A 23988-nucleotide genomic window follows, 5' to 3' on the forward strand; every position below is an offset into this window, starting at 1 on the left:
AAGTCTAGCGGCTGCATTTCTTTTTCTGAAAGTAAGGAGTCAGAGCAGGGAGGGCCTCAGTGGCCGTTCAGGGAGTTGGTCGGCATTTCCCCTCAGCTCCTGGGGCTCCGGGTTGCCTCTGAGGGAAGAGGGTAAGGTGTACTACAAGGCCCGTTTGCCGGCACGTTTCGTCGCGTTTGCAGGCTCAGCTGTTTTTAATTAGGCCTGCTGGCTTGATTTTCTCGAGTCTCTGGTGGTGCGAGCTTTTTTCACTGCAATGGCCATTTCCATCGCGTGGCTGCACGTTTTTTTTCATGGGCCCCCACACTAAATCGGCTCTCTGCTGCGCATGTGGGGCGCGTGGTCAGGCTAATCTTTGTTCCGCCTGCTCCTCCGGGATGGAGGGTTCGTTGGGACCGTCCACCCCTCCGGGGGGGGGGGAGTTCATCCCGCTGAGAATCGCATGAGGAGGATTCTCCTCCTGTTTTAGCTCCTGTGGGACAGGAGCTTGATTTGGGGGCTGGTGATTCGCCTCCAGACGATTCCCTGCAGGGGGATGGGGTCCCGGAGGGCTTTTCCCCAGAATTCATTCTTCTGATGCACCAAGCCTTCCTGGCTAGGAAGCATTTGGCGCTTAGAAGACTCTTGACTGGACGGAACCTCCGGCAAAGAAGTGTCGGGGTGCAGAACCTCGGCAGCGGCCTGTGGAGCAGCCTCGTCCAAGGAATGACACCCCCCCGAGTGTCACAGGATCCAGTTCTGGGGTCAGGGGCACCATTAGCCCCAGATGCTGACATGGGTGCAGATCCAGATCCAATTCGTGATACATGCGATGTTGATACGGACGACCTGGATGGTGATGATATCCCGCCCGCTGAGGGAAATGATCCCAGCGTGGTTCACCTTTTTAAATGGAAAGAACTGTGGCCCCTTATTCCTCAGGTTTTGGATGTTTTGGGCCTGAAGGTTTCTCGGTAAGAATCCGATAATGAAGGTGTTAATCCAGTCCTCAATGGAATTCGAGGTCCCACATCTTCTTTCCCGTTGCTTAAGAAGGTCCGCAAACTAGTAACCCATGAGTGGGATGCTCCAGATTCCGGGCTAAAGGTGGGCAGGGCTATGGCAAAGCTTTATCCCCTGTCGTCCGTTGTTTTAGATCTTCTGAAGAGTCCGAAAGTGGATGCGGCTGTTTTGGCGGTCACTAAGAAAACCACTATCCCGGTAGCTAGAGCTGCCGCTTTAAAGTGTGTTTTCGAAGTGGCTGCTTTGGGCCTTTGAGCGACAGTTTGCATTAGCGTTATGCAGAGGGTGTGCCTCTGCTGGGTTCAGGAGACTGCTTCCAGTTCCGGGTCAGGTGGGGCATTGCAGTCCACCCGGTTGGAAGCGGGTGTCGCATATGTTGCTGATGCACTTTACGATCTGGTGCGGACCTCTGTTCGGAGTATGGTTTCTGTGGTAGCAGCACGGCGACTCCTGTGGCTGAGGAATTGGGTGGCGGATTTGTCCTCAAAGTCCCAACTTTGTAATCTACCCTTTAAGGGCAAGCTTCTGTTCAGGGAAGATCTTGATCAGCTGGTTAAGCTGCTCAGGGAATCCAAGGGCAATAAGTTACCAGAAGATAGGAGATCTTCTAAGAAGGTTTTTCCCCCTCGGTCTCGCTTTCCGGATTTTCGCCGTTTTTGATCCGGCAGATATTCCAAGCCTTCTGGTCCTAAACAAAATTCAAACGCCAGCAGTCCTTTCGAGGAGGTTGTCGCTCTGTTAGGGACTCTGGACACCTCGGTACAGGAACCAGTAAACCCTCCGAATGAAGCTACGAGCACCCATTCCGTCATCGAAGCTGTTGGTGGCAGATTATCCAACTTTTACGCAGAATGGGAAAGGATTACCTCGGACCATTGGGTTCTAGAGGTGATCAGAGATGGCTGCGCTCTAGAGTTTTCGCAGCTGGTTCAGGAGATTTTTGTGGAATCACGCGAGAACTCAAGCTGCAAACGAGACACGAGCTTCGAGCGATTGTAACAGTTCCGGAAACGCAGCAGGGACGTGGACGTTACTCGGTTTCATTTGTGATTCCCAAGAAGGTGGGCACGTTTCGTCCTATCCTCAACTTGCAGAAGGTGAACCATTATCTATGGATCCCTCGTTTCTGGATGGAAACTCTGAGGACGGTAATGGCGGCCGTATGAAAAAGGGGAGTTTCTAGCATCCGTAGATCGCACGGAGGCGTATCTTCACATTCCCATCCGACTAAGCCACCAGCGGTTTCTACACTTCAAGGTCTTGGGTCAGCACTTCCAATTTCAAACCCTTCCATTTGGCCTCGCAACAGCTCCTCGGATGTTCACCAAAGTGATGGTGGAAGTAGCGGCTTTCCTTCACAAAGGGAGGATTTTAGTCCATCCTTACCTGGACAACTGGCTTATTCATGTGAATTCTCGGGAGGACTGCAAGAGATCGGTTCGCATGGTGATGGTCACCTTACAGTTGTTCTGGTGGGTCATCAATGTGCAAAAGAGTCACTTGGAACACACCCAAGAACTGATTTATTTGGGAGCACTGTTCGATACCTTGCACAGCAAAGTTTTTCTGGCTGCGGACCGAGTGACAAAGTTACAAGGACAGATCCATTCTCTTCTTCAGAGGAAGAGTCCCACAGTCTGGCATCATCTGCAGGTCCTGGGTCCCATGGCTTCCACTCTGGACCTGGTCCCGTGGGCGTTCACTCACTTACGACCTTTACAATGTGCACTTTTGTCTCGATGGAGTCCGGTCTCGGAACAGTTCCACCTACCAATGCCGCTGCTTCCAGAGTCCTCAGTCAGTCTGTCGTGGTGGCTATCGCATGACAATCTGGAACAGGGTGTGGATTTGGATCCTCTGAATTGGCTGATAATCTCCAACAATACCAGCCTGTCCGGTTGGGGAGCGGCGTGTGCAGACAAATCCGCTCAAGGTCTCTGGTCACTGACGGAGATCTCCTGGTCTATCGATCGACTCGAGACAAGAGCGGTTCAGCTCACCCTACAAGCTTTCCTACCCGAAATTTGGGGCAAAATGCTAAGAGTATTCTCAGACAATGCGATGACAGTGGCTTACATCAACCGGCATGGCGGAACAAGAAGTCTCGCGGTTGCGCTAGAGGCATGACTCCAGTTCACTTGGGCGGAATGGCACCTCGGGGGAATTGCCGCCTCTCATGTCGCAGAAGTGGAGAATGTGCAGGCGGACTTTCTCAGCAGGCAATAACTCGATCCAGGAGAATGGGAGCTGTCTCCTGAAGCCTGGAATCTAATTTGCGCCAGGTGAGGCGTTCCGCAGTTGGATCTGATGGCAACGTGGACAAATCGAAGACAGATCGCTTCTTCAGCTGTTGACAGGAGCACGGCTCGGTAGGCTTGACGCTATGGTGTGTCCTTGGCCCACCGGAATTCTACTTTATGTATTTCCGCCTTGGCCCCTCATCGGTCGGCTTCTCTGTTGCATAGAACTTCACCCAGGTAGGGTGGTGTTGGTGGTACCAGAGTGGCCGCGTTGCCCGTGGTTCACGGATCTGGTTCGCTTGGCTCTAGAGGGTCCCTTGCAGCTAGCTCATCTGCTGTGATTGCTTCGACAAGGTCCCATATTTTCAGATTGGGAGGATCACTTCTCTCTCGCAGCTTGGCTTTTGAGAGACGATGTTTACGCTTGAAGGGTTATTCCGAACAGGTCATTTCCACGCTCCTGCAGGCGAGGCGCCCAGCCACCTCTATAGCCTATGTTAGAGTCTGGAAACTGTTTGAATCATGGTGCCATCAGCGTTCTTGCGATCCCTTAGGTGTGGACGTCCCTCGGGTCCTGGAGTTTCTACAACAGGAGCTCCCTAAGGGTTTAGCGTTTAATTCCCTTTGTGTTCAGGTGGCGGCTCTGGGTGCTTTGATTGGAAAGTTTAACGGTTGTTCGCTGGCCGTGCACCTGGATATTGCTCGGTTTCTTAAGGGAGTTAAAGATTTGCGGCCTCCCGTCCGTTCTGTGTGTCCTGATTGGAGTTTGAACCTAGTGCTTCAGCTACTTTGTGGTCCTCCTTTCGAGCATATCCGAAGAGCTTTGCTGAAGGATCTGACGTTGAAAATGGTCTTTTTAGTGGCCATTTGCTCGGTGCGTCAGATTTCAGAGTTACAGGCATTGTCGTGTTGTGACCCCTTTCTTCGGATCTACGACGATAGGGTGTCATTGCGCATGGTTCCATCCTTCATTCCGAAGGTGGTATCGTCCTTTCACGTCAATCAGACTGTGGAGCTTCCGGGGTTTCCTCAGTGGTCTCGGGAGTCCTCTCAGGGCAGGGACCTTCATCTTTTGGATGTATGATGCATTTTATTGAGGTACCTGGAACTTATCAATAATTTTCGACGTTCCGATCATTTGTTCATTCTATTTGGTGGTCCTAAGAAGGGGGACAAATCGTCTAAGGCATCCATCTCTCATTGGATTAAAGAGGCCATTTGTTCGTCATACATAGCCCGCGGATGCCAAGTGTCTTTGGGTCTCATAGCTCATTCTAGGCTACTTCCTGGGCAGAATGTCAGTTGCTATCACCTCAGGAAATCTGTAGGGCGGCTGTGTGGTCCTTGCTTCACACTTTCACTAAGCATTATCGATTGGATGTTAAGGCTTCTGATGAATCGTCTTTCGGTGAGAGTGTCCTGCGTGCGGGTCTTTTGGGTTCCCGTCCAGTGTAGGATGACTTGGGTACATCCCACTTCTCTGAACTGATCTGGGTATGTTCAAGAAATGAAAATTGGTTCTTACCTGCTAATTTTTGTTCCTGTAATACCACAGATCAGTCCAGAGGCCCACCCCTTTTCTTCAGTTACCGAAAGACTGTCTTGCTAAACTTTGCTATGTTTCTTTTTTTACAATGCTCCTTTTGCAGATAAATTTGATGGAGCAGTTCTTTGAAGTTTGTTCGGTTTATGAGTTCATGAGGCAAAGTGGTAGTTAGTTTTAGTTGGTTTCTACCCTTTGTTCCTTAGTTCTGTTTGCATTTGTTCCTTAGTTCTGTTTGCATGGGCTTGGGTACAGGTCAATACTGAGGGACGGCAGTTGGCACTCTTCTATATATGGCAGTGCCCAAAGTTCTGTGCTTTCTGACTCCACCTGCTGGTAGGGATACACAACCCACTTCTCTGGACTGATCTGTGGTATTACAGGAACGAAAATTAGCAGGTATGAACCAATTTTCATTTTTCTCCAATTAGTCTTAAATGTGCTACTTGCTAACTTCATGGAATGCCTAGTCCTTCTATTATCCGAAAGTGTAAATAACCGATTCAAGGATATTATAGGAAAAGAAAAAGGATTCTATTGGAGGAATTCCCTCCTAGGAGGTTGGTAGGTCCTGGTGGACTGCGCTTATTTATATAAATATAAGGGTTTTTTTAATAATATATAAGGAGTGTTTTTCAAGGTATGCAATGATTGAATGAAATTGATCATTGTTTGAAAATCTTCCTGCTTTTTTAGCAGTTTATATACAAACATACTGTTTTTCATTCCTTATTTTTTCATTGTTTGAAATTATTTTTGATATTTTTTTGAAAAATGAACTACATTTAGATACTTTTGTGACAGTTTATCACCTTAATTTGTGTAGTATGTATATCTGCAGTAGCCAGCACTATACATGTATCCATCCAGTTCTGAAAAATGGGATAAAATTGCTTTTCATTATGTATTTGCCTTGCAGGTGCCAAATCATTTTGTCTGGTTGATCTTTTTTTACTGGTTCTTCCACTGCTGTCTCAATGTAATTGCAGAGCTGCTTTGTTTTGGAGACCGGGAGTTTTATCTTGATTGGTGGTAAGGATTCTTTCATCTCATGTAAGGTGGGCTGCGAAACACAAGATATTGATAGGAGTTGATCATAGGTATTACTTATAGAACAATAACAGCAATTATGAATGGCCAGGCTGTAATTCCAGGGTAGTGTCCAGGAATATCATAATTATACTTTGGTTAATGCCACCAGGAAAATGTTAGCACAAGTAAATATCTCGAAACCTGGGTCCCTAAATAGAAATGCTGTTAAAGTTAGAGGAATTCAGGAAGCAAATTAAGAAAAGTAGCAGTGATATAACAACTTAGTAAATGACAGATAATGCCGCTGTGCTATTGAAGAAAATACAATTTTCTTCCTTCTCCTAGGAACACAAATAACATCATACATTTCTGGTCAAGCTGGAATAGGCCACTTCACATGTGGCTTATCAGGTATAGTATCATTCTCTGAATCTAGAAAATATGATGTAGAGTTGGCTTGAACAAATTAAATTGGTAATATCCCTGACAAGGATTGAGTCAATGTGCTTTCAGAGGGTGTGCAATCCTTGCAATAAACTCTGATATAGCAAAGTTAAGCTGCTAACATTCAGAAGAACTTAACAAGTGAACTTCCCTGATGAATGTAACACCTGGAAAACAGGGAATGAGTTTGAATTCATGTCCAAATCAGAAAAAACATTTTCACCTTTCATCATGGGTCCCAGTCTATATCGGGTTGAAGTGAACAGAAATTAAAAATCTGTTAACCAATAATGAACACTAGAAAGTAAAATTTAGAGGTCGGTATGTAGCAGCGTGGTGAGTGACAAATTATTGTAAATATTCAGTGGAGTGCTGCCAGCTAGGTGCTCTGCTGAATATAGCTGGATAAAGTCATAGTTAACTGAATAAACTTAACTGGTTAATTTTAGCATTGCTCTTCGGCATGAACAGACTTAGCTAGATTACTTATCTAGCCAATTCTGAATATCGGAGTTAGTCTACTTTCTCCATGGACAACCTCAACAGTAAAGTCACACAAGATGAATGACATCATCCAATGGCACCAGGTCCGATCTCTTTTATCTCCTAGTCAAAAAGCTTCATTGTACCTTCTGAGCATGCACAGGTTTTCCTGCACTGGTGACAACTGCGCACACATCTCCCTCAGACTGTTTTCGTCTGTTTCATGAAAAATACTCTCCTGCATTGCCACGAAACAAATATAAATATCAAACCGATTTCTAAAATGTTGATGGGAAAAACATCTACCGACAAAAAGGGTAAAAGCCCATTCAAGTCGCGTGAAAAATGTCAACATAGGGAGGATAACTTTAAAATGTATGCATGTGTATCCATATACCCAGATTTTTTGACTGGGTAACCAAGGAATTGGATCGAGGAAGAGCGCTCGATGTCATCTACTTGGATTTCAGCAAAGCTTTTGATACGGTTCCGCACAGGAGACTGGTGAATAAAACGAGAAGCTTAGGAGTGAGTGCTGAGGTGGTGACCTGGATTGAAAACTGGTTGACGGACAGAAAACAATGCGTGATGGTAAATGGAACTTTCTCTGAAGAGAGAGAGGTTTTAAGTGGTGTACCGCAAGGATCGGTGTTGGGACCGGTCCTGTTCAATATCTTTGTGAGCGACATTGCGGACGGGATAGAAGGTAAGGTTTGTCTCTTTGCGGACGACACTAAGATCTGCAACAGAGTGGACACGCCGGAAGGAGTGGAGAGAATGAGACGGGATTTAAGGAAACTGGAAGAGTGGTCGAAGATATGGCAGCTGAGATTCAATGCCAAGAAGTGCAAAGTCATGCATATGGGGAGTGGAAATCTGAATGAACTGTATTCGATGGGGGGGGTGGGGGGAAGGCTGATGTGCATGGAGCAGGAGAGAGACCTTGGGGTGATAGTGTCTAATGATATGAAGTCTGCGGAACAATGCGACAAGGCGATAGCAAAAGCCAGAAGAATGCTGGGATGCATAGAGAGAGGAATATCGAGTAAGAAAAGGGAAGTGATTATCCCCTTGTACAGATCCTTGGTGAGGCCACACCTGGAGTACTGTGTTCAGTTCTGGAGACCGTATCTACAAAGAGACAAGGACAAGATGGAAGCGGTACAGAGAAGGGCGACCAGGAAGGTGGAGGATCTTCATAGGATGACATACGAGGAGAGATTGAAGAATCTAAATATGTACTCCCTGGAGGAAAGGAGGAGCAGGGGTGATATGATTCAGACTTTCAGATACTTGAAAAACTTTAATGATCCAAAGACATCGACAAACCTTTTCCGTCGGAAAAAAATCAGCAGAACCAGAGGTCACGAGCTGAGGCTCCAGGGAGGAAGACTAAGAACCAATGTCAGGAAGTATTTCTTCACGGAAAGGGTGGTGGATGCCTGGAATGCCCTTCCGGAGGAAGTGGTGAAGTCTAAAACTGTGAACGACTTCAAAGGGGCGTGGGATAAACACTGTGGATCCATCAAGTCTAGAGGGCGTGAATAAAGTGGAGGCATTCAAACACTGCACGGAGCGGCAGTAGCCACAGCGGCATTCAAACACTGCACGGAGCGGCAGTAGCCACAGAGGCATTCAAACACTGCACGGAGCGGCAGTAGCCACAGAGGCATTCACGGAGCGGGATGCCAGTGGCCAGTAGTTGGTGTTCCACCTTCACAGAGCGGAAGGATGGAGGGCTGCTATTTCCAAAAAAATAAAAAAAAAATTAACAAAAAAATAAAAACAGGGGTGGGTAAGAGTATGGGGCAAGGGGGTGGCCTGCTTGTTACAGCGGTTGCTACCCCCAATTGAGCTGGATGTCACTTGGATGCAGATTCAAAGCTGCTCTCTAAATTGGGTGGAGGGGAATTAGGGCTGGAGGGTACTGGAAGCCAATAGTAACAGGTGGGAGAGAGAAAAAGGGAAAAAAAGAATGGATAAAGTGCGTAGCTTGCTGGGCAGACTTGATGGGCCATTTGGTCTTCTTCTGCCGTCATTTCTATGTTTCTATGTTTCTATATATATGGGAGCATGCAAAACTCCAGTATTTTAGAACCTGGGCAAACTATGTAACCCATTCCATTTATAACTCTTCTGATAACTGCCACAAGGGTATCAGCTACTGTCATAAACAGCAAGAAGACTCACTTGGTTAAGAACATAAGAACATAAAAGGTAGATTTTAAAGGGGCTGCACGCGCGCCCATAAATGCGCATATCTCGCTGTCCACAAAAGCACGCACCATTTTATGACCTACTTGTGTAGGTTATAAAATACTCTCCATGCACATGTCTGGAGCTTTACGCCATGATACTTGTTAGGTGCAGGAGTTCATGGTGGAGGGGGGGAGAGAGAAAGAGCAAGACTCAATCAGATACTCTATATATGGACCATTGTATCCGGGCATTTAGATTCGGAGTGAGTTTTTGGGAGGTGGGGTTAAGGGGGTGTTACAGACAAATTCAGAGGTATCCATTGTAAAATGGACCTCATTAAAGAATTTTTGACCTTATAAGTGATGAAAAGGAGTTGATTTGTACAATGCTATTTAAAATTTGCGTAGCTTCTGCTCGGGCCACTTATGCTTATAAATGGCCATTTTTATGCGCACAAGGCTTTTAAAATCTACTTTTAAGATTTGCTATACTGAGTCGGACTTTTTTTTTCAGGAACTTGTTCAAACCTTTTTTTAAATCTAGCTACACTAATAAGCTTTTACCACATCCTCCAGCAAAGAATTCAAGAACTTAATTTTCTCACAGGACAAGCAGGATGGTAGTCCTCACATATGGGTGACATCACAGGATGGAGCCCTGTACAGAAAACCTTTCTGTCAAAGTTTCTACAAAGCTTTGACTGACACTGGCACACTGAGTGCACTGAGCATGCTCAGCCTGCAATTATCCCTGTGAGCCACAGGTGTCTCCCTCAGTCTCGTCTTATAGCTAAAAGCGCAAGCAAAACTAAAATAAAAGTAAAAACGTATACAGACCCAACTCTGCGGGGTGGCGGGTGGGTTTCGTGAGGACTAACATCTGCTGTCCTGTGAGAACACCTGTTACAGGTAAGCAACACTTGCTTTCTCACAGGACAAGCAGGATGGCAGTCCTCACATATGGGTGAGTACCGAGCTGAGGATGCCCAAGAGTGCACCAAATGCACCCAAGACGCGCGAAAGGCACAATGACGGGGCTAGAATTTGGAACGGAGGGTATCCTGAAATCCGTAACGGGTTGGTGGAAGGATGTTGGGTAGTCAAACTGAAAAGAATAAGAGTAGATGGATTGGCCAAACATGGAGCATGCCGGCTAGTCGTATCTAAGCAGTAATGGGCTGCGAAGGTATGGAGAGAGCTTCAGGTTGCAGCCTGATTAATATGTCCAAGCAGCAGCGGCCAAGGGGAAGCTATTGAGGCTGGGACGGACGCAACAGTGTGGTTACACACAGTGTTGTAGTGAAATGCTTGCTTGTTTGTAGGAAAAGAGATACAGACCGTCAATTAGGAGGAATAGGTCTGTTTGCCCACTGGAATTCGCAGCTTGACTCTTGCCACAGAAGGAAAGAGTTAGGTGGAATTCCTATGGAGTTTAGTGTGATCTAGATAGAATGCAAGTGCACTATTACTGTCCAAGGAGTGGAAAAACCCTCTCGCTTTGGTGAGAGAGAGGTGATGGGGAAAATGGACAGAGTATATTCTGAGTAAGGTGAGATGCAACGTCTGCCTTAAGAAAGATATGAAGTTGAATACGTAAAACCACTCGGTCACGGAGGAGGGCAGGGTCGGATGAGTATGTAACAAGGTGTGTAACTCACTGACCCTGTTGGCAGAAATGACATTAATGAGGCAAAGAATTTCCCATGTCAAACTGTGAAATGAGAGGAATGGAAAGGCTCGAACGGAGAACGTATGAGACTTATAAGGATAAGATATAGGTTCCATTCCGTGACTAGTGAAAATAGAGGCGGCTTGATCAGTGGATAATCCATGGTAAGCTGACTCAGAAGGGGTTTACCGTTAATCGGGTATCCCCACTCCCAAACGATACACCAATTGGAACAGAGGTGTACATATGTGGAGGATGTCTGGGGAGCAGTATCTGAGGGAGCAAGAGAAAAGAGTGGTGTAGAAAAAAGAAAAAGGGAAATACCCTTTTGTATGCGTCATCTGGTAAATCATGCCATTTTGAATGGTAGGATTTAGGTGTGGAAGGTTTTGTGATGCTACCAATACCTAAGAACATCAGTGAGTCTACGATTTGAGACTGACTTGTGAGAAGGCGAATTGGTTACTGGTATGATAGATTGAGAAGTATGGGAAGCATACTGGTCTCGACCAGGACGTGGGTCTGAGGAACAGTGAACCCCGTCCCGGTTCAACATTAGAAGAGTGCTGGCTATGAGAGGCAGCAGAAGAGACACATTTAAGAGGCCCTTGATGGAAGAAAGGCGTCTATGGGAACGCATTGGAAACGTGTAGGGAGTAGAATCTGTGCACTGTATGGTTCGATTCAGACGCAGAGGGCAAGTTCAGTTGACCTCAGCGTTAGAAGATCTTTCCCGCTACACATGTAGCCCGAGGCCATTTGAGAGGATGGAAACCTACATGGAGAAGGTCTGCTAGTGCGTTCAGTAAATCTCTTAGATAAGTGGCCCAAGGATACATGGAGTGAGCAAGGGCCAAGGGTAGAGCTGCACAGCTTCCTTGCAGAGCAGCTAAGAGATTATGCATGCTTGTGTGTTGGAAAGCACATTGTCCCTATGCTGTCTGTTTGTATGCACAAAGATTTGTTGCAGAGGCAGTATTGGAAGGCATAAGGGTATAACGCATGGCTACAAGCTCCAGGAAGTTCATGTGAAACTGTGCCTTGAGTGGAGTAGACGCATATTGCTTTGAGAAGCTTTTAGGTCAAACTTTACAACTCTGAGTAAATGCGAGCATGAGCAGAATCAGACTAGGTTTTGATTCTAGATCTGCAATATGGATGAGGGATGAAAGCGGTTGAACAGCTTAGACCCACTGATAATGGAATTTCACTAAATCTAACTCAAAGCAGTTTTGGATCTATGAGGAAAGTGCATAGTGAAAAAACCCCATGGCCCAAAAATGAAGAATTGAGGGGCTGAGGATATGGAAAATACACGCAGGGACATGTAAGAATTTATTAGAATGTCTGCGCGTATGCTGGACAGGAAGGTCATTATGACTGTGGTGTCCAGAAGTGTTGTATAAGGGATTTATGGCAGTGACAGTAATCCCAGTCAGTAAATGTATAGTGAGTCATAAAGAAGTTAGAGCTTCTTGCATAGACTGACTGTGGTTATGAAGCTGTCCATGCAAGGAAAAGCGTGAATGATGTTGCACTCCGCAGAGAAACAGCAGTCACCAATAGTGATTCAATGAATACCCCATTTGCCGAAGCTGGTGCAACCAGCAGAGCTTGGGATTGTAATAATGTTGACTCACCATGAAGCATATAGAAAGATTAGAGGTAATGTACTTACTGCGATATGGAAGCATGGTAATGAGAGATACCATTTTATCTGGATAAATTATGATTTATCTAACTAAGGAGGTTATTTTCCAAGCCACGTTATGGGCTTTTCGCATGCGTTAAGGTGTTTTCGCATGCAAAAAAACACCTTAACGCATGCGAAAAGCACCATAACGCATGGTGCGATGCTAATTTGGAAAAGGGGCAGGATTTCTGTCCCAAGTGGGCTGGCTTCGCAAATTGCGAAGCCATATCGCACAGTTTTAATGCGGGAAATAACTACACCTTTCAGCCTAGCTTGATGGACTCTCTACCTGGGTAACATCAAGCTAGGTTGAGAGAATATTGTACAAATCTCATCTTTCACTCCGAAGGACATCAAATCTTCACAAGAGTGTACTGTTCTGTTCGTACATCTCACTCTGAATGTCAAAGTGGCCCCTAACCCCTACACTACTACTTAAACCTCACTAGGTGGGCCTCATATAGAGCTATAAATACCTAACTACCATAAGGGCCTTATAGCTATGCTCTCTCTCTCTCTCTCGTTGTGTCTGTCGAAGAGTGTATACTCTTTTTATCCAGTAATCCATTCTTCATAATGGGGAGGGTGCAGGTCTGGGTTGTCTTTCCAGTAAGTGCTCCACTGTAACTTTCAGCTTGGGACTCTATGTGTCATGGCTAAATTCATCCCTGTTTGCCGATGGAGAAAGCATAAATGGCGTTCTCTGTAGACAGCAGAATGAATTAGCCTAGCCATGCTTAATACTCAAACGTCTCCCCGGGGAGGCAGCTCCCTAGCTAAAGCTAAGCTCTGCAATCAGCTGAAGAGCTATGAGAAGAAGGGTCCTTTTGCCACTATTGGATGATGTCACCCACATGTCTTGGCTAATTCAGCTTGCTGTCTACGAAGAACCCCATTTAAAGCACATAAACTTGCTTTCTTGCCCTGCCAAGTCTGTCTGATATTCTACAATGGTCAGTACCAGCTCTGACAGTGAAACAAGAAAATAACATCTAGTTATATTGTGCAATGTATTTAATTTGATTCTCCTACCTTATACAAACAGACATGTGTACAAGCCCATGCTGCTGAATGGTTATGAAAAACTGCAGGCTCAGACAGTAATATTCCTCTTTTATGCCCTTATCTATGAGGTAAGTGATAGAAACTCTGGTCTATTCCCTGCTGGTATTTTAACCAAGAGTGAGATGCATCCTGAGTGAATTTATTTGAACAGGATTATCTCCAGTCCTCATCACCTAGAGTGACCAGATGTGCTCACATTATCCACTGCAACTTTTTGAAAGCCCATTGCATAGTAGTTTTAGTATATTTAGGTAAGAGAGACAAGGAGTACTAGATTGTTGCTACTGGAAATAGTAACTTACTTTTACAGAGAACTGTAATTTAATTTGCATAGAAATGTGATGACATATATAAGGCAATATTCAAAAGCTCTTACCTAGGTAAAAGTAGATTTATCTACATAAAAATATGGTTTCAATATTGCCCTCTTACGGTAGGTAAAATATGTTTGCCTGTAGTGGAAAAAGGGCAGGGTTAGGAGAGGGAAAGTGCACGCAGTGATTGCATTTTCTGGCACACGCATTGCACCTCCTCCCATGCAGGTGTTGCAGCAATGTCCTGTGTTAGGATTGGATGGCATGGTGAAGAATCGCATGCTGAACAGTGGAACTCCTCAGGGTTCTTCTTTATCCCCTCTTCTTTTTAATGTTTATATGGTTCCTTTGGGTAAGCTTTTATTTATGCGTATGACATCCAGGTGGTGGCACCTTTTGGCCATAATCAGCAAGATATCACGATATGGTTGAGTGCTTGAGTGCAGTAGGGGGGGGGGGGGGGGATTGGTTAAAGTGAATTGGGTCAGTATTTAAAACAAAAAAGACAGAACTATTAGAGGTGGGAAAGGTAGTGGCTAGATCTTTTTTGTAAGTAGAGGGAGTATCTGTGAGGGAGGTGGATGAGGTGAAATCTCTAGATTGGACAGTGAATTGAAGATAACTCAAATAAATAATAAATATGGAGAAACAGCTGGATCAGATTGCCCCGAGTGCTTATTGGAATCTTAAATTGGTGAGGAGCTGAAGCCATTTTTGGAGTTTTGTGCTTTAGAAGCAGTAGTCTATGCATTAGTATTATCATGTGTAGATTGCTGCAACACTTTATATTTGGGGCTGCCAGATAGATTGTTTAAGAAACTACAAGTGATGCCGAATACAGCTGCCAGAGTAGTGCTGGGAAAATATAGATGAGACTCAGAAGGTCCATTATTACTGAAATTGCACTCGCTGCTGATTAAATTATGTTGCAAATTTAAATGCTTAGGGCCAGATTTTATAACATGCGCGTGGGCGTAGATTTGTGCACAAATCTACACCCAATTTTATAACATGCGCGCGCAGCCACACGCATGTTATAAAATCCAGGGTCGGCGCGTGCAAGGGGGTGCACACTTGTGCGCCGAGTGCTAGGGGAGCCCCGATGGCTTTCCCTGTTCCCTCCGAGGCCGCTCCAAAATCGGAGTGGCCTCGGAGAGAACTTTCCTTCCGGCCCCCCCCCCACCTTCCCCTATCTAACCCGCACCCCAGCCCCACCTAAATCGCCCCCCACCTTTATTTTGTGATTTACGCCTGCCTCTGGGCAGGCGTATCTTGTGCGCGCCGGCCAAGGCCCGATGCGCGAACCCCCGGCACAGCCGCTGTGCCGGAGGCCTCGGTCCCGGACTGGCGCCCCGTCCCCTTCCCACCCCTTTTTCAAAGCCCCGGGATATACGTGCGTCCCGGGGCTTGCGCGCGTCTTGCCGAGCCTATGCAAAATAGGCTCGGCACATGCAAGGACAGGTTTTCAGGGTTACGCACGTAAGTTACACGCGTAACCCTTTGAAAATCTGCCCCTTAGTGTTGGCATTTAAAATTTTGAGAGGGGTAGGACCACAGCAGCTGAAGTTGGCAATGTTCAGGGCAGAACTTAAGATCTAACTTCCGTTGTCTAGTTCAGCTTCCTCCAGGTTGAGAAACCAAGGCCGGTTGGGTGCATTGGATTAAGAAGGTCATTACTGCTGTTTATGTGGATAATGGCAAATCATTGCCCAAATATATCAGAGCACATTCTAAGAGCTCAGGCATCTTCATGGGCAAAGCTTCATTTGATTTCACTGCAGGAAATTTGTAAGGTAGTGACTTGGTCTTCCTTGCATTCATTTTCTAAATATTATCTTTTAGACATGCAAGCCAGGGAGGAGACTTACAAGTGGGTTTGGCAGCATCCTGCCCTGGTCAGGAGTAACTTGGGTACATCCCATGCATTTGGACTGGTCTGGCTAATGAAAAGGAAGGATAAAGGTGTTCTTACCTGATAATTTCCTTAATCTTATGTATTTTGGCAAGGCAGTAAGTTACATAGTACCTGATTCACTAAGGGTTTTCCCCATAGACATAAAATGAGAGGAAAGCCTTTATGAATCTGGCCTATAGTTTGTTATAAAATTACCCTCATACTCTACTAACTCGTGTTTCAGTGACAACTAGAGACAATTTCAAGCAAAATATTGTGGCATCCTATATGAGATGTATCCCTTTGTTCTATGCTAATGAACTGACAGCAACAACAAAAAACAATGACATATTGTGAGAGTTCAGGCTTTCCCATGCAGGTTTTACTTTCTCTCTCTCTCTCTCTCTTTTTTTTTTTTTTTTACAGTCCCTGATCTCTATCCCACTAAAAATATTCCAGTTTTTTGATCTTTTTTACTGTGCTGGCCCAGGTATGGTATGACTTATATTTCATTGACTATTGAAAAATGTTGTGAGTGAGATCTGATTGCTTCTCTCGGTTGAGTTTTCTCATTCCTTGATTTTACATCATGTTGTGATTTAATATAAGCAGTATGGGACCTCAGGATACTGCATCTTAATATGGGTTGATTTAAGTACAAAAGGCCAATGGGTACTTCTTTCACTGGGCTTCAGTTATATTATTTTACTAGATTATAAGAGTGGTGAACACATCTGGGCTGTAGGGGAAACTGGGAAATAAATCATGCATGCTAAAGCCTTTCCAGGTATCACTAACACACGATATCACCTCCAATATTGAGATTTAACTATTTTACTACATCTAAGTGATTTCATATGACAAACGTGTCTACCCAAAAAAATTTTTTTCCAGGAGCATGCCTAAGGAGCAACCACAATTAGACCAAATTTAGAGAAGGCTGCAGCTTTCTCTTAGCCAGAAAAACTTGGCTTAGATCAGTACTAAAAGAAAGGGAAATAATTAAATAAGGGAAGAGGAACTGGGGCGATCCAAATGGTGATGCTATTAACTTCTAGGGGAAGAAAGATACATTTGCAGTTATTAATGTGTGCGCACACACTGTAGTTTAGCCAAGGTGCTGCCTTCCATCACACCTTAAGTAGAATAATTACAGGTAAAGTCTTACTATGCATTGGGCTTTGCTTCCTTCTCAGGTTCCAATCTTTTGGCTGATTGAGAAGATTTTTGGTGGTAATTATGGCAATATCATCCTGTGGCTGAATGTTGTGCTTGGGACTCCGCTGGTGGTGTTTTTGTACTTCCACGATTACTATATACAACAGAAACTCTGTGGATCCACCTGGGGATTGTTCTTCTGATGTTCTGAAATTACAGCACCCAGAACGCTTTCTGAACTCTGCATGTATAACAACAAGTGGAGTGCTGCTCTGAACCTTACAGAACATTACTTTGAAAAATCCCTCACAAGACCTCTAGAAAGACCAGCTAGAATCTCAGTATCACACACATTCAAAAAAAGTAATAAAATTGCACTTCTCTCCTATTAAGAGTTCTGTTTTCTTACTTTCTTTAAGTTGAAAGAGAAATTCTAATGAATGTAATCCCAGGCTGAATTCTTAATAGGTTGTGATATCTTTTAAAAGACCAACAAAAACGATGTTAAGGTATGTGAGTTTTTAAGATTACATAGATAATGAATAAAGCTGATCTAAATCTTTTTAAATAAATAAACCTGCTATGACTTCAGTTTTCTCAGGGGTCAAGCAAATACAAGCAGCCAAACAACTGGGGATGTCATCTGGCGATGCTGTCACAGAAAAAAAATCACTCTTCTCCTAGCTTCAAAAGATCTATAAGTTCCCATGCTGCTTCCGTTGCTTGAGCTACCCTTAGTCTTTTTCATCCACTCAAGCAACCAAACGAGAAAATATTTTGTGCTCTCTCCTGTCAGTGTTGCCAATGTGATTTTTTGAGAATCATTTAATTTAATTTCTTTTAATTTTCTTTTACTTTAATTATCGATTTTCACCCAGTTCACAATTGCATCCAGGTGGAAAACGAATCCTAGTTCAAACAAGAGCTATAGCTGATATTGAAAGGCTACAATATTGTCTGATGGATCATAAGAATAAATATTACATTTGGGAATGTTATTGGAAGTTCTATGGTGTACCTTCTGTGTCCCGATATTCCTCAATTTATTGGAAATGTGGTTTACTATCATCTTGCCTTGAAATTTTTATGGCATATACAGACCTGCATTATATGTTCACATACATCTAGCTGTATGCGCTTTGTTAAATAAAAAGTTTAAAAAAATTATCGGTTTTCAAGCACTGAAGAAAACAAGTACAAGAAAATAAACTTTTTGTATACCTCTTCTTGACAGAAACATGTCAACAAAGACACCGAGATTGGATAAATTGTGTACGAGATGTAGGCACAAAATGGGCATTCAGGATTTCCATGATCTTTCTCTCACAATATTTGGACCCTTCTAAAATTTAATCTCCTCCATGAGACAAGACCAACATAAAGCAGAGTCTCTCAGGAGTAGCCAGCCCAGTAATGCTAATGGGAAAGTGACTAAAGGAAAAGGTGACTCCGGTGCAAGCTTCAAAACAGCATCACACTGAATCAAGGCAACACAGATATTTGGTATCATACTCGAAGAAGAACTGTGCCAAAGATCAGGAAACCATGCAGAAATATACTATATGGAACTGAATGTATCAGCATGAGAGTCTCCAGCACAGAGGTCATCAAAATGAAGCCCGTTGGTGCCATACAAGTCAGAGCTGCTTTTGGCACAGAAGGTTTCTCATATGGCACTGATCCTTTTGAAAGAAGGAAAAACAAGCAAATTATCACCTCTTCAGGGAAACCCATTCCAGCATTGCCTCCCTTTCTGGATGCTTTCTTACATAGGCTGTGGGAGGACTTTGTAAAAAAAAAAAAAAAAGTACATGCCAGTGCCATCTACCTCAAAGGTAGGACTATAGTACCACTATATCTTTTTTGTGATGTGGCCAAAACACACAGTACTCAAGGTGCAATTGTACCAGAGGCATTATGATATTCTCTGTTTTATTCTCCATTCCTTTCCTAATAATTCCTAGCATTCTATTTGCTTTCTTGGCCACCATCGTACACTGAGCAGAGAATTTCAACATATCTATGATGGCTCCTAAATCCTTTTCCTGGGTGGTGACTCCTAATGTGGAACCCTGCATGGTGTAGTTATAATTTGAGTTGCTCTTCCCTACATGCATCACTTTGCACATGTCCACATTAAATATCATCTTCCATTTGGATGCACAGTCTCACAAATTCCTCTTAAAATTTTTCACAATCTTTGTATAATTTTGTATCTGCAAATTTAATCACCTCACTTGTCATTCCCATCTCTAAGTCATTTATAAATATGTTTCCCTGTATGTACCCAAATCAGTCCTGACTCTCTGTCTTCATCTGCTGGAAGGGAGGCAAAACCCAGGAATCTAGACTGATCTGTGGTACTAAAGGAACGAAAGTTAGCAGGTAAGAACCAATTTTCCTTAAAAAGCAGTGATCCCAGTATAGGTCCATTGAGAAAATTGACCATTTAGCTGTACTCTGTTTTCTATCTTTTAACCAGTTCTCAATCCACAATAGACATTGTCTCCTATCCTATGATTTTTTCTCTATACATACCCAGATCAGTCCAGACTCCTGGGTTTTGCCTCCCCTCCAGCAGATGGAGACAGAGAAAGTTTTGACAGACTCTGCCTTATATACCAAGGTGCCACCCACAGTCTGCCACTATTACTCTTGTCTACAGCAGATGGTGAAGGTGAAAAACTCACATCCTGTATTGGTTACTTAAAAAAAAAAGAGGGGTCCTTCCGGCCCATTCTTGATTTAAAGCAGGTCAACAGATGCCTTCGAATACCCCGCTTCCGCATGGAGATGTTACGATCTGTCATTGCGTCGGTTCAACCAGATTAGTTCTTGACGGAGGTGTATTTACACATCGGGCTCCTGTTATGTTCTCCTCCTCCAGAGGGGAGGAGTTAGCAATCTGCTGTCGCTCACCCCGCCAGGAGGGCGGAGTTAGCAAGCTTGTTCTGCTGTTCTCCTGAAAGGGGAAGGAGTAGCGATATGACATGACCTGCTCCTCCAGAGGGGAGGAGCTAGCTATCTGTAGATCTGTTAGCGAACTGCTGTTAGATGCTCCTATAAGGAAAGGAGGTAGTACTCTGATACCAATCTGTTAAGGAGTAGCAATCTGTTATTTATTTATTTATTTAACAGCTTTTCTATACTGACATTAGAATACACATCATATTGGTTTACATCTCAACAGTAAGTGGAAAATACAATGAACAACGTGATCGGGAGCTTGGGACTCCCATGACAGCATGGCTAATTCAGCCCTGCTATTGACGGGAAAAAGCAAGTTTGCTTACCGTAAATGGTGTTTCCGTAGATAGCAGGATGAATTAGCCATGTTGACCCACCCTCCTCCCTGGCAGTCACCGTCTTTGCGAACTACAGCTTAATCACAGACTGAGGAGAATCTGTTACTTTCCTGCGTGGGAACACACGCGCAGCCGCAGAGAGCTAAAATCTAAATCTCTGCTTTGTAAAGCTCCGCCTCCTGGACCTGATTGACAAATCCCCTGACAGCATGGCTAATTCATCCTGCTATCTACGGAAACACTGTTTATGGTAAGCAAACTTGCTTTTATTTGCCTCAGTTTAAGAAGAAAGAAGCAGAGGGACAACAAGCAGATTCTTTGCAAGAAATGGATATTTTGGATTTGACTGGTTTCTTGGGAAAATCTGATTCTGAGCAAGCATGCCCTTCCACATTACTGATCCACTTGCCACTGGACTCAGACTTTTCTTTAAATGTAGAGATATCACTTTTTTGAATTCCAAAGTGAGAATGTTTCCAGATGTTACTAGGAGGCTTTATTTTTTTTTTAATATCATAAGAAGAAGAATATCCTTGCAAATGTATAATTAAATATCATTATGTTTGATATTTTTTTATATCTCAGCTTATGGCTTTTATGAGCCACTAAGAAAGAATTAAGATTACATATCCCTTGCCGAGTTCTCTGTTATTGGGACAGTAGGTTTAGACATGCCTAATTGAATTATCTGGATTTCGTGTCATCACTTCTGATTTTATATATATATATATATATATATATTGATGAGTTCCCTTGACAATTTGGATTGGATCTTCCCTAATATTTTTTGTGGACTTGGCTAACAGAGCACTTTACTGTTTTTTGTGGTTACTATGTTAATCTAGGCTTTATTTCTTATGCTCCTTCTAGTTTTTCTAAATCAAGTGTCATTACTTGTAATGATTATGTTGAAATTCAATAAATAATACATTTAAAAAAAAAGCAGACCCTTTCTTTGTGGACGTTTTCAAAGTGCATCAACTCTTCTGTCATAGTGCATTAGATCAGAGCTATGGCAACTTCCATTGCCCAGAAGAGACCAGCATCTTCACAAAACATCTGTAAAGCTGCGATATGGTCTTCTGTTCACATCTTTACAGAGTTTTATTTCTTAGATTCCCCCCAAGACAGCCATTCTTCTTCACAATGTATTCAAGTAGTACCTTCAACTTCTCCTTCTACTTTTGGGTTGTATTTCTACCCACTTTTAATTTAATGCAACCCTTCATCTTGGGAGTCCCCACTGTGTGGCTATTTCTGTAAGCAAGGTTGCTTACCTGAAATGGGTGTTCTCTGTTGATAACAGGTCAAATTAGCCTGCCTCCCAGAACTTGAAGTACATTTTGTAAATGACTGTTAATTGCTGAGGGAAACTCATGTGACAGCAGCAGCAAAAGAATTTCTGCACATGCTTAGGTCCTTCAGAAATTCAGAGATCACAATTTTTTCCTGTAAAGTGCCATAGGATGACATCCCAATTTCTGCAGTTGATTTGTTCTGTTGTCCATGGAGAACACCCCTTACAGGTAAGCAACCTTGCTTTCTCCTGGATAATTGTGACTACTAGACCTATGTCCCAAACTGACAACCCTAGAGACTGGAATCATTCACGTGTGCATAGAATAGGAAGATCACAAGCATCCACAGAATAGGTGTCCCCCACCCTGTGTGTCAACAGCTCTTGGGGTACATGTCCTCTGTTCTGCTCCTCCGGTGTGTAGTGAACAGCTCTTGAGGTAAGAGTGTACGTCTATAGAAGCTTTTTTAGTGCATTTATACAAGCTAACAAATATAAAGATCCAATGAACCGATTCCAGAGATTAAAGCTAAAATACATCACATATAATCGTTAGTTTAATAAAACAGCATAAATCAATAATAGAAATACCAAGTCAACTATTGGGCAAGAAAGTTAAATTGCAAATGTAATATTTATAAAGGCTATACAATTCATAACTATGAGATAAAATGCAAGACATAAAAGCAAACTTTCTAGTTCATGTGCTATTCAGAAGTATTTGCTGGAAAAGTAGTCTTCCAGAGATGCTAAGCCAATTTGTTCAGGTTCTTCTTGGAATCTGCTTTTCTGGATTTAATAGAGGGATTCTATTCATTTGTTACAGGAAAATAATTCTCATTAATGGAGGCAACATTATTCCAGAAATTTTGTTAGGGTCTATATCCTTATAAGGATTATAAACCAAGGGAAAAGTATCACCAGCACAGCATTACTCAGACCCTTGAGTGACTAAATATTTGTCTCATCTTTCTTTCAAAACGCCAGTCAAGGGAGTGAGTAAACCTAGAAAGCTTAAGGTAATAAGCAGCAGAGTGGCAAGAAAATAGATTTCACTTTATTAAAGAAAAACAGCTTCTCTGCTCATTGCTTTACGTTTTTTCCTTTGCTTGTAAAGACAAGGAACTCTGGAGCTGCCAGCAATGTGCAGTGGCTCCCCTTCTGGGCCTAGACGTTGCAGAATGCGGGCACCTGGAACATACCTGGGAACTTTGCAGTTGGGGTTACCCTGAGGTTTGTACTTTCACTTTGAGAACTGATACAACGTTATGCATGGTATTTGTCCTAACTTGGACAACTTGAAAATTGGCCCATGCTGTCATTTTCTTTCTGAAATTTATTTTTGCAGATTATACTGCTATTGAATTCTCCAAAACTGGCGCCAAACATGTTCAGGGGCCTGATGTATTATGTGTCTCACAAGATGTGAGCTGTGTAATGTTTGGTCTACAGTTTCTGAGAGGCAGTGCATAATCCAGGGTGCAGACTAGTGTGAGAGCTAATGGAAGAGGAACTGAAAGGTAATTTTAAAAAAATCCCTCTTTCTGCTCATGCAGAGCTTCAGATGTCTAATGTAAGAGCTATAGTTTGTATTCCTGTCAAGCAAATTTAAGCAGATGAATAGCCAAAATGTTTAAACGCAATCTGTAAATTCTGGCCACACATTTTTCAGCAGTCAGTATCTCCCTCAGAGATAGAGGTCTGTATGTGTAGTGTTACAGAATAAAGCACATGCCTGTATAGCCTCTGCGCCCTCATGGGAGCAGTGCACAGCTGGAAGAAGCATTTCAGATCCATAAGAGGGTAGATCCAGCCACAGAGATGAGCTCGGCAGCACCATCCTGTGGCTAGCAGAATCACTGAAATAGAGAGTTCTTATTTCTGCTAGAGACAGCCAGATCCTAAATGTAAAAATTGTAACAGGAGAGCCAACAAAGTTCTGGCCAGTACAGGTAGGTTGTTGGAAGGCTAGAATCAGTCACAGTAATCCATGCTGGACTATTGTAATATGTTATACAACAGTCTGAAAATGAAGCACCTGCAACTAGAACTAATAAAAAAAAATGCCGCAGCAACACTTTTAGAAACATAGAAATGATGGCAGAATAGGACGTGGCTATATCGATTTTTGTATATTATTTATAAAGTGTTTTTTTTAAAGTCCCATTGAAAAATGATGATTATAAAAGTCCCAAAACCTTAGGAACACACATCTGTGCCCTAAACCGTAGTTGAGAAGCCCTGCCATGTGATGAGAGACACATCTTCTTTATATTTCGCAAAAATTGATTTCACCTTTGTTTTGAGGAATTTTACAGATTGTCGATCCACGGGGGTAATTTACCTCATACAATGCCCATGTAACTTATGGTATGTGGGCAAAACTCAGCGAGCATTGAAGACCCGTCTTATAGAACATCGATCCTGCATTTCAACGGGCCGACTGACAGCTCCACTGACAGCACATTGTATTCAACATCATCACATTTTTGATAACTTAAAAGTGTGTGTACTTGAGCAGCTATCCCCTAACTGGAGAGGAGGGGATTTTAATGTCCGGCTTTTACGTGCAGAGCAAAGATGGATTTACCGACTGCAGACTGTTGAACCCAATGGTTTAAATTCAGCACTAGAACTTCAAGTGTTTTTAT

At 43.4% G+C, this 23988-nt stretch overlaps 1 protein-coding gene across 2 annotated transcripts in view; it reads left to right on the forward strand.

The window, feature by feature from the left end:
* LOC115080506 (diacylglycerol O-acyltransferase 1-like) overlaps nucleotides 1–17127 on the forward strand; it is a 129954-nt gene extending 112827 nt beyond the window's left edge. For both annotated transcript variants that reach the window (XM_029584707.1, XM_029584706.1), the window contains exons 15-19: nucleotides 5705–5817; nucleotides 6163–6228; nucleotides 13350–13437; nucleotides 16004–16067; nucleotides 16774–17127. In XM_029584707.1, the coding sequence (XP_029440567.1) occupies nucleotides 5705–5817; nucleotides 6163–6228; nucleotides 13350–13437; nucleotides 16004–16067; nucleotides 16774–16796 (354 nt within the window). In that variant the 3' untranslated portion in view covers nucleotides 16797–17127. The remainder of the gene's footprint in view (nucleotides 1–5704; nucleotides 5818–6162; nucleotides 6229–13349; nucleotides 13438–16003; nucleotides 16068–16773) is intronic.
* The last annotated feature ends 6861 nt before the right edge of the window (nucleotides 17128–23988 follow it).

The sequence above is a fragment of the Rhinatrema bivittatum genome, chromosome 19 (genome assembly GCF_901001135.1).
Source record: "Rhinatrema bivittatum chromosome 19, aRhiBiv1.1, whole genome shotgun sequence".
Lineage (NCBI taxonomy): Eukaryota > Metazoa > Chordata > Amphibia > Gymnophiona > Rhinatrematidae > Rhinatrema > Rhinatrema bivittatum.